The sequence below is a fragment of the Ornithodoros turicata genome, chromosome 6 (assembly GCF_037126465.1).
Source record: "Ornithodoros turicata isolate Travis chromosome 6, ASM3712646v1, whole genome shotgun sequence".
NCBI classification, from domain to species: domain Eukaryota; kingdom Metazoa; phylum Arthropoda; class Arachnida; order Ixodida; family Argasidae; genus Ornithodoros; species Ornithodoros turicata.
The window spans coordinates 55,882,041-55,897,618 of NC_088206.1; the positions used below are offsets into that span (position 1 = coordinate 55,882,041).

Consider the following 15,578-nt stretch of genomic DNA (forward strand, 5'->3'; position numbering starts at 1 on the left):
CTTAATTTGGTCCAAACCAAAAACCACAGCATTGCTCGTAAGGCTTGCGTGAATAGGGTGATGCAATTTGATGACAACCGGTGATGAAGGTGCCGATATATATCGCGAACGAAACGATAAAAAAAGTATCATTGGTTGTTGCCACGGTAACGGGGCTACACATTGTGCTCTGCCGGCCAACAAAAAGAGCGAAATGTTGTGTCCGTTATTGGGGGGAATAAACATCGATTACGTCACCTGTATCGACCGCAGTGCATAGACGTAAAGGACCACCTGACACAATAGTGACACACTAGTCTTGTGGCCTAAAAACTGGAATTACGTGCTTCGAATTGCTGTGTTTCACAAAACGAGGGAAGCTACAAAAAAGCCAGGTCACCACCCTGCAGTACTTCCGCTCCCATCAGCTCCGATTCCGTCACCATTTCCCCAAGCAGACGAGACGACTGTCATCTGCTTCATCGTTGTCGTCTGCAAATGTTCTATGATGATAGTTGTGTCGCGACGCAAAGCCACGAGTTATTATGCAAAATGTTTGGACACAACAGTTCGGGACACAACAGAAAAAGTCTTGTCCAAACAGTTTTGTCTCTGGAAACCCCGTACATGGTGATCATTGTGGGTTTGGCGAACGTGTCGTAAATCTCGCTCAGCTCCAGAAAACTGAAGACGTAATGATGGCATAATGGCATGGCACTAAACATACGGGCGAAGTTTAGTAGCCTCGAACAAAATATAAATAATCCGCGGTACGCCTTCTCGTTCGATGGACCAAGGTAAGGCGCAAGGTAGCCGTATACCCAGGGGTCGATATATAGCCTATTATAAATACCACTTCGCTAGGTGATTCGCTTTCCTGCGTCCCCTGTGTGCTCAACAAAATCCGCTTATGCTGCTCTGATTGGACAAGCTTTCTTTGTGACCAGTGTTCGAAACTATCGATGCGATAAGCAATCTTGTTCCTACTGATGTCACAACTTGCTATATTTGCTGAACCTTTAAATTGATCTAGTCACTCTACTTATAAGCGATGTGCTTAGAGCCGATGGGATAGCCCTCACAGAAGCCGTCAAATTTAGAGCAAACACGATGAAATACAACCCCGTTACGATCCGGAAGGACAACGTTCCGGGGCTGCATATAGAGGAAATAATTGGGGCCAGTCAGTCGGGACAATGGAATATAGTTGCACGGTAATAGAGCCTAATAAGCGGTCCTGCGTACGCAGTATCTCCATTTTCTTTGAAAGGAAGCAACATGATACAGGTCGTATAACAATATAGGGGACAGGCTGATCACCGTCGATCTAGATCGTTACGGGGTCGCCCTAGGGGATGGCAGTTGGCATTGTCACATTTTTATGTGCTTCATTTACCATGGTATTCTTTTTATGTGTCTGCGTACGTGGCATAAAAGGGTATTGGAGACCTTTCTGGGCCAGTAAGTTACTGGTGCTTCACTCATTGCTCTGCCACGGTTCTGTGTGTTCCGAGTGCTCTGGGTGGGGCTACATTGTTAGATGAAGGGCATCCAACGCGTGCTGTGCTCTTCGGATAATTATTGCGCAGCAAAGTAATATTTTATTGCTTTTTTCCCCTTTGATGAAGAGTACTGTAGAACCATTACTGTTCGTGTGTTCATAATTTTTGCGAATTTCGCGAATTTGAAGGGCACGCTGAAAATTTGGAGTACAAATTGACACTTCGAAAACGACGATACAATTGCAAACTGTATTTTCGCTCTTGGTTGCTGGTAAAGATTTGAATTGCTTTACCGCACAACGGTACGCGATACTGCCTCCATTAAATATACTAAGGGCGATCTAAGGCGTGTCACTAAGTGAGGTGATCAAGCCACGAACTTCAGCATATAGATTTTCGCAATATTTAGTGGCCGTGAATATGTGCCCTGTGCCCAATTCACGAGAAAAGGGGGCTCAAAATTAGAGGGTTGAAGGGAAACAGTATATCAATTCCACATCTGCGAGCTTCTGAGTGTGTACAACACAAAAGTTTGGCCTGACGGATACCTCGAAATTTCAGTCATGCGGGTGGCGTTGGGCTTGCCCGCTACCATCGCGTGTTGTGCAGGCAAAGCACGCTCTACAGGAATGGAATGACGTCATTCGGGGCGCATACCCGGGAAGGGTGTGGTGTGTCACGCGAATCCCTATTATATTTATGTGCCACTCATCTCATAGTGGCATATCCGCAGCACTGTACATTTATAAGAGTACTGCACTGTCACGAACGAGACGTGAGTGCACTGTACATATGTGACTTTAATAAATGTTGCGCTGCACTTGTTTTGTTGCGAGCTAAATGATGTTTTCAAACGTCCAAGATTCTAGCGTCCGATGATCAAGATGCGTTGCTAGATTTTTAAAGCGACAGCTTTACAGGGACGAGCACCGTCAGCATTATAAGTCACGTGACGGTGTCACTACTACGTGGTTGCTCGACTGTGTCTCAAAATAAATAAATAAAAGGATTTAGCCAAAATTGCGTTATATAGTATCACCAAACAACAACTTTATTTTCAAATGGAAAGTGGGGAGGTTCATCGCCAGATTGTGTTATCTTTTACCCCCCCCTTATCGCCATTGTTTGCGTCAACCACGTAGATTAGTGAATAGGTGGGGTGCGCCGGTTCTCCAGAAAGGGGGAAAAGAAGGGCGCGTATCGGCAGGGTGCGTCAGTTAACCAGAAACAGGGAAAAAGCACGGGTAAAGCTATGGTCTGTCGTCACGTGTTTCACCTACGTCACGTTGTGACGTGCATGCTCGTAAGCTCCTCCCACTGATGGTCAATTTTCGTGCTAGCGGCATTGAAAGGTGACAAATTGCGCTATTTTTCAATGCGACAACCATAGTTTTTATAAAAAGAAAATGTGAGAACGACAATGACGAAGTGTCTTCGGGATAAAAGAAGGGTACGGACGCGACCGGATTTCAAAACACCATTCAAGGCTCCGTGTTCGAGCAAATGCTAGATAATGTCGGCAGCTGCGCCGAAAACGTGACCACCAGCATGGCGGCCAAACGGGTTCGTTTGACGTCATGTGAAAACACACTTATAGGGTGTTTTCACATGACGTCCTTTAATCAAATGCTAATAGGTAGGACAAGTTTCAACTCGCATTTTAAGCTACCGTTGCGGCGAAACCAACCTCGGCATCAAAATCCTTGTGGTTCGAGAGAGCGTTCGAGTAAACATCTTCCCAACCACATCCGACGTACGATCTTTTCAAGAGAAAACAGACTGAAATGATTTGGGTCGGGAAAACGAGTCGTGCTTTTCCGGCGCACATCCCGCGTGCATACCTTCCCAAATGATAATGGCGGCGCGCTTTTGTCAGCAGACGACAGCGAGTCCAGCCGCATTTCGTTTGCATCAAAAGCGCCGCTCTCTACGAAATTGCGCGCGAATAAAGGGTCGTTGTGAACACACTCCGCCTAGATTGCGGCTCTAGCCCAAATGAAAGTGTTTTAGTGGAAGCAGACGACGGTGTCTTCTCTAACTGAATGAACGAATTTATGGTTTCCGCGCTTCTGTGCTGTGAAGACATGTTTTCCCACTAAGGAGTGACTTCGAAGGAAAGAGAGAGTGAGAGAGAGTGAAAAAGAGATGATAGGATTGAGAATGAAAGTGCTGGAGGGAAGGAAGGGAATTCATTTTTGTCTCGGGTACACTTGGGGCTTCACTTCGGTAGAAATTAGAGAGTAGCTGCCTAAAAATATGCACAATTTATGAAAACGCGTCCCGTATCTTGAATGGTTGTGCGTGACTTTAGTTACATTCCATTCGCTTTCCATGAGTGATTTCAGACATTGTGGCTTATCAATCGAAAGAAAACTGAAAAATACCTGTTTCCTTCACCTGGTTACACACTAATTGTCAGTGATATTCACGAGCTATCCCATCGGAAAAAATAGCCGAATATCATGCTTTTCGGAGCACCGGACCATAACGCGCGATGTCCTTTTGAGCGCAATCGCTCTCAGTCCGACGAAAGGAGGTTCCAAACCCAGCCCACAGTGTGATAGTAGAAAAAGTAACAGTTCCTGAAATTGGGAGAGGGAAAGCATCATCCCAGCGAAAGTCAGACGCGATAAGCCATTCCTGTGTTATCTCTTGCTGCGATGCCGGGGTGGGCTGGGTTTCCAACCTCCTTTCGTCGTACTGACAACGATTGCGCTGAAAAAATTCGGCGCGCGCAATCTTGTGGGAGCTCCGTAGAGCATGATGTTCGGCTATTTTTTCCGATAGGATAGCTCATGAACATCACTCTCAATTATGATGAATTTGAGTGAATTTGAGTGAATTCGGCACGCTCTTCATATTGGTGGGGTAAAAAAGTGACCTTTACCTGGCAAATTTCCGACTTCAGTTCGCAAAAATTTACATAATTAAACTTATGTGACATGACATTCGCATCAGCAGGTGGCAAAAACCTAATAAGAACAAATGTCGTTCACCGCATGATTCTAGGTGGCGTAGTTTTTTTATTATAATTAAGTGACACGTTTTCTGGGACACCCTGTATACTGGAAATATGTGCAGGCTTAATTCAGCACATAAAGTGGCACAATATCCGTTGATAGGAACAAGGCTCTCAAAAGCGTGTGTGATATTTTATAGCTCAAACAAGGAATATTTATACTTGAGTCACGATTCGCGACTAACCTTAGAACGACCAGCCGTGGGAGCAACATTGGACTAGCTGAAGCACATGCTGCTCGTGTATGCAGTGCCACTAGAGCCACTATACCATAGCGATGTGAGCACGTAATTGCATCGCTATTGCAGGGAGTCATTAAATTGATCTTTAATAGGATGCTTCATCAAAATAATATTTGGTTGGAAAACAGGACACACTCTAATCAACACTGAGAGAGCCACTTAAATTAGAGAGCCACTTAAACGGTTTGTGGCACTTCACGGTGGCACACGGTGGTACAGCTTTTTGCTAATTTCGTTTTCACCATATTCTTGCAATGATTCCTGCCTTAGTTTACCTTTTATGCGCATGTGTATGAATAAATTATTATTATTATATTCACCCAAGTTATGGCGGATAAATGTAAAATGTGGTTATTTGTATCATTGAACCTGCATGTGAGGTTTCACAGCAAAGGGTAACAGGCATGTAGAAAATAGGCACAGTGAATACCAAACCTCATTCTCTTTAACGTGTCACAACCCCATTCACAAGACCTCCTGGGATCTTTCCGTTGTCTGTGCTCCAACTGTGGAGTACGGGTGAGTTTCATCTAGGCACCTTACAGTCACCTGCTTTGGAAAGTAGGTGCTTACTGCCAAATGAGATATAATTTGAGAACCTTGCGGGAAACACTCTGTGTCCCATTGGGCTCTGGTACCACACACCCCTGTCACACGTGCTAAGGGAACAGCAACCCTAGCTTTCCATGACAACAGGTTTATTTAACCAAACTTCGAACTGTCTCGCTGAAGCCCCAAGGCCCGAATGCCACATAACATAGTGTGAAATTTTGAAAATCTTTTGTACATTCAGCTGGTCTCTTGCTTTAACCGTAAGAGTAATATGACTTTGACTTGTCTCAAACGAGAAAAATTCGATGGCGAACACGATAACTATATTAGTTTAGCACCAGTGAAAAAAAACAGGACAGACTAATGATCACTCTCATGATGTCAGATGGCCGATGCATATCTTTCCGTACGTGCACGCGTGGCACATACAACTTTGGAGGTGCCGCTTAGCATTCTCTATGTACTTGATGATGGCCCCCCTACTCCATCCGCAGCATTTCTTCCTGAGTAGCTACCAGCTCCAGGGGCCATCTTTGGGGTTGAGTACTGCACAAGAGGGCTTGTTCTGGCGTGCAACAAGAGTGGCTTACTGAAAATTTGATTAGCGAAGAGGTGCATTAGAGCATCCATTATGGCCCAGCACCATTGATCCCTCACAATTGCAATAGCTATGTATGAACACATGCATAACTAATGTGAAGAATTGAGTTCAGATGGCCACTAGGATTGGTTCAGATTGTTCTAGTCTTAGCAACTTGTTCAAGAAAGCTGGTGTAACTTGGTGCAACTCTAAATGTAAACAGCATCTTGACAACAACTTGAAGTGAGCTCTCCACTTCTTCGAGACTAAAAGTAAATGCTGATGATATTAACGTAGCTTTGAAGAGATTTAATCCCTTTTCCCATTTTTCCTTTTCTTTGTCTTTCCAGGCAGGTGTTGGAAGCAGCAGGAAGCCTCGAAGAATTGTTGCTTGTGGCAAAAGCCAGGGAACAGCAGGGTAATGGAGAGGGATGGCCCCAAGCAGTAGTGAGGGGCCTGCCCGAGGATGATGATGGTCTGAGGGCCATTTCCGAGGGCCTCTGGTGGCGACTCACTGCAGAAGACTGGGAACCATGGGGACCTGGTGAGAGTATAATCTTTGTTCTTTCACCCTCTGGCTATCGAGATTCCTTTTGTACAAGCAGCTGATGGCTCACGAAAGGGATTAATGCAACCGGCATACAGTCCCAACAACAGGGCAATTATGGGCCATTACGCACAAAATACAGACGGCCCATTGCCAGAACCACATTACCTAAGTTCCCAAGAGCTCAGTGATGGGCAAAGTACCAGGAAAAGTACTTAAAGTAAAGTGTAAAGTACCTGCAAAAATATGTACTTTAAATACAGTAAAAAGTCCTGCCAGTGCTAAATATTTCAAGTAGAGTATAAAGTAGCGAGAAATGCGCTTCAAGTATTAAGTACCCTCAAATACAACATGATGTTTTCCTGCCACAACTTTTAGCTCTTTACTAAACGGAAATCTCTTAAACGGGATTACTGCTTCAATGGAACAACAGCCATAAGGTTGTTTGGATTCGTACTTATGCAATGCAAAAATGTTCCTGTTAAACTAAACGAAAATTTTTACAACACTGAGTAAACGGAACAGAGAACGGAGCTGACTGAGCATTTCAAAGCGTCATCGCTATGTGCATCACAGCTCGAGCTCTCCGCTTCCGGTACGGCCATGATTAGGATTAGTACATTAACAGTAGTAAATGCCATTTCCAACGGCATCGCAGAAGCGCATACATCATGCTCTTTATCTTCAAAGCAAGATCGAAGTTATCAACAATTTTGAGAGCAGTTGCTACACAAAATGGGCGCTTGCGATGAAGTAAGGGATGCCGAAAAGTGCGCCAACAACAACTCTTAGCGAAAAGGACAGGCTGCATGATGTCTTTAGGGCTTCATGATTTGGACTGCAAAGAAAAAGACTTGGTCTCGGTGGCTATGCATAGCTTGGAAAATGCTTGCTACTTTGGATAAAGTGTGCCCAAAGTAGGAATATCCCAATGGATGGGCCACTTTTTCGTGTGAAGGTGGAGCATCTCAGTGAATAAAGATGAATATTGTGTGTGTATTCCTTGTCTTTGATGCAGTAATGTGCATAGAGACTGCTTACAGCTACTGCACTACTGGAAATTACACCATTTAACATCTCACACGCAATTCAGTAAATGGAACTCCTGATAAACTGAACCGATTTTCCAGGTCCCTTGAGGTTCCGTTTAAAGAGATTCCACTGGACATACGTTCAAATGCAACCTCTCAGACAAAGCACACACGGACACGATAAACATGTGTAAACAATACCGAAGAGCATGTTGAGTTGTGTCAATTTATCGGCTCCGATAGGATTGTGAAATGGCTAAAATAGGCCGAGGCGCATTGCTGCGAGCACCACAATTAACACCACAGTGGCAGGACGGACGCGGTGCCAGCTGTCGTGCAGCGAGCTAGCAAGGCTCACAGAAGGATACTTGAAGTACTTCAGTGGAAAGTGTAGTAGCCGCGAAGAAGAAGAGGTGCGTGAGTGCACGTAGTTCTGTTTTTGCTTTTGGTTCCACCGAAGCGGCTGTTTCGGGGCATCTCTCTTTTGCTCCTATGTTGCATTAAATCTTTTATCACTCTTCCTACTGGCAAGTCTTGGGTCATCTCAACTGGCGACGAGGATGGCGACTCCACCGGCGCTAACCCAACAAACAGTGGCTGTTGAAGACAGCACTCGGAGGTTTCGCAGCCCAGGAGTGTTCGATCCTTCGAAAGAAGAGTGGAAGATGTACCATGTAAGGTTTGAAGCAGCTCTTCGGGTGGCTAGGGTCACTGAAGACGCGGACAAATGCAGCCTGTTAATAACGTCTCTGACTCCCGAGGTTTTCAAACATTTGTACAACCTTCTTCAACCTCACGACGTTTTGACCGTCGCGTATTCAGAGCTGACCAGCAGACTTGCTGTTCACTATACTCCCAAAAGGTTTAAGGAGTTTGAACGCCTCAAGCTCTTCTCGACAAAGCAAGGCGACACGGAGTCAGTGAAGGATTTCGTGCAACGCCTTTCGGCCACCATAGCACACTGTGCATACGAAAGTGAAACGGATGTTCGTACTTGCTCATTGCTGACAGCATTCATTGTGGGTTTGCGTGACCAACGCGTTCGTGCAAGATTGGTGCTAGAAAAGGAGCTGACGCTGGATAAAGCTGTCACCTTGGCCGAGAATGTTTTGACGGCGGAAGCTGAATCAAGAGAGCTAAACGCTGCCGAAGCCGTGCACAAGCTAGAGGGTAGACCTGACGGTTTGCGATGCTTTCGCTGCGGAAATTTAAATCACGATCCGCAAAAGTGCAGGTTTAAAGATGAAAACTGTCATGCCTGTGGCAAGGGTGGGCATATCGCCAAAATGTGCCGTGGAGGTCGTCCGACAAGAGGGAGGAAAAGCTATAGCGTCGAACACATTTCCAATGTCTTCATGACTGGCGTATGTGAAGGTCAGAGTGTTACTTGTCAAATAGCAGGCAGCAACGTACTCCTCCAAGTGGATACTGGTTCTGGCACGACACTACTGGACACTTCAACTTATGCTAAGCTGGGAATGCCCAAGCTGTTTCCTTCACGGCTTCGGCTACGATCTTTCAGCAAGGACGACATACCGATTCGAGGGCAAACTCAACTGGAAGTATCGTATAGGGGCCGAAAGAAAAGGTTGGACGTCTTCTTTACTGACATGGAACATACGAACCTACTTGGCCGAGACTGGATTCGGGAGTTGGGTGTGGACCTAAACCGGCTCTTCGTGGGAACCATCTCAGAGGCGAAGGAGTCATTAGCATCGTTACTGTCCCAGTTTCCTGAGTTGTTCGAAGCAAGACTGGGGAAGTGTTCCAAGACGAATGTCCATCTGTATTTTAAAGAGGAGGCGCAACCAAAATTTTTTAAGCCACGCCCGATACCATTCGCAACCAGACAGGCTGTGGAAGCGGACTTGAAAAGACAAGTCGCAAACGGAGTTCTGCGACCGGTGGAGGTGTCAGAGTGGGCGACTCCAATCGTGGTTGTGCCAAAACCGAATGGCGCTGTACGAGTTTGCGGCGATTTCAGTGTGACTGTAAACCCCCAACTGTCCGTAGCACAGTATCCACTTCCCAGGCCAGAAGAGCTACTGGCGACACTAAATGGTGGACAGCGTTTTTCGAAGTTGGATTTATCCGAAGCCTATCTCCAAATGGAATTGGACGAAGAGGCCACGAAAGTCCTGGTGATCAACACGCACAAGGGACTTTTTCAGTTCATGCGCATGCCTTTTGGCATTGCCTCGGCCCCGGCAGTTTTTCAGCGTACCATGGAGCAAGTCATTGCAGGAATTCCTTCCGTGGCCTGCTACTTAGATGATATTATTGTTACGGGCAGGACAGATGCTGAACATCTGGACAACCTCCGCAGTGTTTTGTCTAGACTTCGAGATTTTGGCTTCACGCTGAAGCGAGAAAAGTGCGCTTTTGTCCAACCCGAAGTGGAGTACCTAGGGCATGTGGTCAGTGCAAGTGGGTTTCGGCCGTCTCCAAAAAAGGTGTCTGCCGTTCTCAACATGCCACCACCGACGAATGTCTCTCAGCTACGTTCCTTTCTGGGTATGGTGCAACATTACGGCAAGTATTTGAAGTCACTCTCGGACGTAATTTCACCAATGAACGATTTGTTGAAGAAAGAAGCATCCTGGGAGTGGACCGGTTCATGTGTAGAAGCCTTTGAGAAGGTCAAGGAAATGCTGGTTTCGGCGGACACATTGACACACTTTGACCCTGCAAAGCCCATTTTCTTAGCCGCCGACGCGTCATCTATAGGACTCGGAGCAGTCATATACCACAAGATCGATGGCAAAGAAAGGCCAATAGCACGAGCATCGAAAACGCTTACGGATGCTGAGCGTAATTACGCCCAGATCGAGAGGGAGGCCCTTGCAATAATTTTTGGAGTTAGAAAGTTTCATCAGTACTTATGGGGCCGGAAATTTACGTTATACACTGATCACAAACCGCTTACTATGATTTTTGGCTCGAAGAAGGGAGTTCCTGTGACTTCGGCAAGCCGAATGCAACGTTGGGCGTTGATTCTCATGAATTATACGTTTGATATAGAGTACGTCCCGACGGCCAAGTTTGGAAACGCAGACGGGCTCTCCAGACTTCCGGAAGGCCCAGACAAGCTTTTCGACACAGATATGGAGAAGGGTGTGTTTGATGTCTTTCTCACAGAAGTGAACGCTGTCCTAGATCATACTGTTTCCATCTTGCCCATCACGGTAGAAGATATTGCGGAGGCTACACGTCAAAACACCTTGCTGGCCAGGGTGGCTGAAGCTGTTAGCGAGGGCTGGCCAACAAACGTCGACGCAGACGTCAAGCCATACCATGTGCGCCGCACGGAGTTGACATTGCACAAAGGGTGTCTGCTTTGGGGTCTCCGGACAGTGATTCCGCCAAAGTTCCGGAATTCTCTTTTGAGCATCCTGCATGAGGGGCACGTAGGTCAGACGAAAATGAAAATGCTAGCCAGGTCATATCTATGGTGGCCCGGCCTAGATCGGGACATTGAAGAGCAAGTGAAGACCTGTGGACCATGTGCTGCTGTTGCGGCACAGGAAGTCCCGGTTCCGCTTCATCAATGGGAACCTGCCGAAAAGCCTTGGGCACGTCTGCATGCTGATTTTGCAGATCTGGACGGGAAGCGTTACCTGATCGTGATCGACGCTTTTAGCAAGTGGCCTGAGATAGCGCACCTAACGAGCACCACGGCTGCGCACACCTCCACTTCCCTCAGTGAAATGTTTATTCGAAATGGCTTGCCGGAAGTGTTCGTCACCGATAATGGCCCGCCTTTCACCAGCAAAGATTTCAGCCGATTTCTTCAAGCGAATGGAATCAAACACATTCTTACTCCGCCTTACCACCCCCAGTCCAACGGGTTAGCAGAGAATTTTGTCCGCACTTTCAAAACGGCTCTTCGCCGCTCCACAGAGGAGGGGAGGAAGGACACTGTTCGCGACTTCTTGTTCAAGTATCGAGTAACACCGCACGTCACAACAGGACGTCCGCCCTGTGAAATGTTGAACGGCCGACATTACCGCCACACGTTGGATCTTATCTGCCCGGGTCAGCCGTTCGTGTCTGCGAAAGTTCGCGCGTCACGGGACCGCCAGAGGACGAACTTTAATAGGAAAACACGAGACAGGAGTTTTCAGATCAATCAAAAGGTTTGGATGTTGGACCCTTGCAAGAAGGCGCACTGGAGAATCGGAGTCATTGTGGCTAAGCAGGGATCGGTCATTTATGTAGTCCAAGATGAGCACCAGCTTCGGCATCGGGTGCACAAGGACCACATCAAGGGGCGAAACTCGGTGGAGTCGTGGGAGGACCAGGCAATTTCCATTGGCGTTTCTCGACTGCGTGAGCGGTTCCCTCCGGCGTTACCTTTTCCGGAGGCACCCGCATCCTGGGCGCCCGAGAACGAGAACCACCCTAGGGATGACGGTGCCATCGGTATCGGTATCGACCATCGGCCACCACCCCATATAACTGGATCCGGAGACAATGCTGTCCGGCGTTATCCCACCCGCACACGGAAAAGCCCGGAACGCTATGGCTACAGCTGAAGAGGGAGGGATGTAGTAGCCGCGAAGAAGAAGAGGTGCGTGAGTGCACGTAGTTCTGTTTTTGCTTTTGGTTCCACCGAAGCGGCTGTTTCGGGGCATCTCTCTTTTGCTCCTATGTTGCATTAAATCTTTTATCACTCTTCCTACTGGCAAGTCTTGGGTCATCTCAGAAAGTACAGCTAAATTGCAGCAAAGTAAAAGTACCCCAAAAAGCACTTTAAGTACTGCTTAAGTAGTACAAGTACTTCGAGTACTGCCCATCACTGCAAGAGCTAATTCTCACCACACAGAGAATGGAGAGTGTCAGTACAGTACTGTACATACCTAGTTTGTCTTTCTTACACGGTGTCCTCTGAGAATGCTCTCGCTAGCATTTTGAATGGAAGAATGCATTATGAAAAAATCGCAGCAGGAGCATGCTGAAACCATGCAAACTAACGCTCATCGGCTCCATGTTGTTCCAGCTTCAGCCCTTTTCGAATGGTGCGATTGCGAGTGAACACTTCCCATCATCTTCTTTCATCGTCACACTTTCATCATGCCGGAGTCTCTGCGATGACGGTCAATTCTGTTGAGGCTAACCTTTTTGCATTTAGACATTTTTGTGGATGAACAGTTCTTTTTTGCACCTTGTCATAAGGTATGAGGTACAGTCAAACAAGGTACAAAATGTGCGAGACGCTTTCTAGAAAATCAGTCTCGAGACAGACATGGGACTGTTTCGCACATTACATATTTTAAAGGCTTCCCATTTAGTATGCGGGGACTTTCAGTTACTACTTGCAGACGACGGCGGTTCGCCTCTATGGTTATACGACCGCTGAAAGCACGTTCGTGATTGGCTACTGCTGTTGAAAACACAATCCTGATTGGCTGACTCTTAGTTGTTACGTCACGTCGACGAGTAAGCAGGGTTTCTCTATCTAGGTGGTGTTGGTTAGGGGCACAAAAAAGTGCCCCAAATGCGTCACCCGAAATCGCCATATGTTTCTGTGAGGTTTCTGCTTGTGGTTCAGATACATGATACAGAGCTGTCATAGTTGATAGTCATCAAGAGGTGTTTTCCCTGTGGTGACCACGAACGCTTTGCAGGGGACCTGGTGATGTTGGTAGTTTGTGGCCTGCTGGTGGCGGCCATGACGACAGGCATGCCCCAGAGGGGGCTACTGATTGAGCGGTCGGCAGCAGCTGCTGCATCCAAGCTCAGCTTCCTCAACTACCTCACAGGGAAGTACCTCTCCCCCAACCACTGCAAGGTCGAGTTTGACTGGGGAGAGCCCCAAGTTGTTGGCTCCACGGTGACGTTTTATGTTAGGGTAAGCCAATGTTATTCTTAAGAAATGTCCTTGCAACATGCATCAAAATGGTTAAACACTGTGGAAATTGTGCTGAAGCAGAAATCTATGAGGAAACTAATGTTGTATCAACACGCAAAAAATATTGATAAAAGAAAGTTTTCTGGGCTGCGATGTACAGTCTATAAATCGTCCATTCGTCAGGTGCTTTAAAGCTGCTGCATGTGATAAGTATGTGAAGAAACAGGACAATAGCAGACACAGGGAAAAAACACAGCATGTACAATGTTAATGATATTGTGATCCTCTTTTTTTCTTTTTTCCTTCCATTCACCTTCTGCAGCAGTGCAGCCTTAAAAAAACTTGACAAACATGGAATACTGACTACCCCCTTTGCAGGCTTTGTTCCACTATAAATCACCATTAAAGAATTGTCACATGCAAAAATAAGCATGAGGGCTGATAATTAGTATAAGTCAGGTGGTGATATTTCCTCTTTTTTAATATCTGGGAATACGTTTAATCTGCAGGTTAAATTATGACCTTTTCATATACAGTTCACTTTACCTTCACTGGTGGGCCAAACAATGGAGCTAAGACCTTATGAGCAACTATGAGCAACTCCCCACACAATCTAAGCCAGTGCATTTTTCCTCTGCATGAAGAGCTAGAATCCTTTTTGACTATCTCCACCCATTTTCTTTCCAACAGTTCTTTCAACGAAATGGCCGTGCCTATCCAATCTGCAACGAAGACCCATTATTGGTGGAAGTCCTTGCGGGGGGAGGTGCACACAAGGTTGCCTGCAGTGTGGAACTGGGAGGAGCTGACCCCTCGCATGCCAACCGGGCATGCGTGCAGTTCACAGTACGTCGCGCTGGACCTTGCCATGTCTCTGTGCTTCTTGACACAGCACACGTTCGTGGGTCCCCATTCCGGAAAACATTTTTACCAGGTACTACCAGCAGAGTGACTTTCAGGGAATGATCCGCCATGTGTATTAAGTTGTGTTACGTGCATTTAACTTTTTGTCCATGATTTCTCTTGTAGCTAAATGATGTGCTTGGAAAAGATACTGTCTCATTAGGGTATGACTGATACAGGGGTATTGATAGTTCACCATGGTTTATATCTAGAGTTCCAGGTTTTCGGATTTAAGGCGGACTCAGGCAGTCTAGTTAACATTCGCTTCCGGAGAGAGCTGGCTTGTACCGTCGCATATTGTTTTCTTCACTTTGCTTTCCTCCCGCGCTGTAAGGAAGTAATCGGCGCCAGCTTGCAGAACGTGATAGCAAACGACGAAGCCATTATTTTCATTCGTAGGGATCTGGAAAACTGCAGTAAACTTGTCGAATTCGTCGATTGCAATCAATTCCCCGACTGTTACTGCAGGGAATGACATCATTTTGGCCCAAATATCGCTGGCGTGTGTGCTGAGAGAAGCGATTTTGTTGCATCTCCCATAGACTCCCATATATTGAAAATTTGACAAACTTTAATTCGCCAAAAATCAGTGGATTGCGTCAGGCCTTCAAAATTATGTCATTACCAAGATAAACTTGAGGGCCTGTTTCGTGTAGAAATTTAGCGAGGTTTACGAGAACCCTGCGAACGCAAATTCCCCATAGACTTCTTAAGAAGTGAGACTCACAAAATCTCTACCACAAAGACTCTCAAGAAATCATTCACAAAGGGTTCCATATACTTACATAACTTACTTTCCTGCAAAAGCTGTTAAAACAAAATGTTATCCCACTGATAGAAATCATCCAACATGTCTCCTTGACTTGCCTTGAACGTTGTGGGAATCACGCCTCGTGTCCCACTGGGTTCTGGGCCCAACTCATGTCACCCAGGTCAAGGGAACAGCAACTCTGGCTTGTCCCTGGGCCAGGTCGTGGCAAGCTGGAGTTGCTGTCTTCTTGGTCTGGGTGGCATGGATGAGCTGGGCACGGAACCCAGCAAGACAGTGATTGGGATTCCCACAATGTTGAGGCTCTTTATGCCAAAGTCATCTTCACTTTTATAACCATACTGTGCCAGGATCACGACCTACTGGATTATAACAACCAATGTCAGAGGCACCCCTTCCCAGCGCCGCATTTGGAAGCTAGCGGTGGCGCTACTCATCGGCCCGGTTATTGCTTCCTCAATTTCAGCAATACTTTGTACTTCGGCTTTTCTTAGTATTTTTGTACAAGCATTGGATGTCCTATGAGAGATGCTTCTTTCTAAAGTTGATTATCATCATCATCATCATTCTACACGTTTGGATAGGAGCTGTTGCTGTCGTCTG

The 15,578-nt window shown here is 46.4% G+C and overlaps 1 protein-coding gene across 1 annotated transcript in view; it reads left to right on the plus strand.

The window, feature by feature from the left end:
- The window catches only part of LOC135396754 (apoptosis-resistant E3 ubiquitin protein ligase 1-like), a 53,296-nt gene that overhangs the window by 21,096 nt on the left and 16,622 nt on the right, over nucleotides 1-15,578 (plus strand). Inside the window, exons 5-7 of the mRNA XM_064627909.1 lie at nucleotides 6,225-6,418; nucleotides 13,080-13,303; nucleotides 13,994-14,237. Coding sequence (XP_064483979.1) covers nucleotides 6,225-6,418; nucleotides 13,080-13,303; nucleotides 13,994-14,237 — 662 coding nt within the window. The remainder of the gene's footprint in view (nucleotides 1-6,224; nucleotides 6,419-13,079; nucleotides 13,304-13,993; nucleotides 14,238-15,578) is intronic.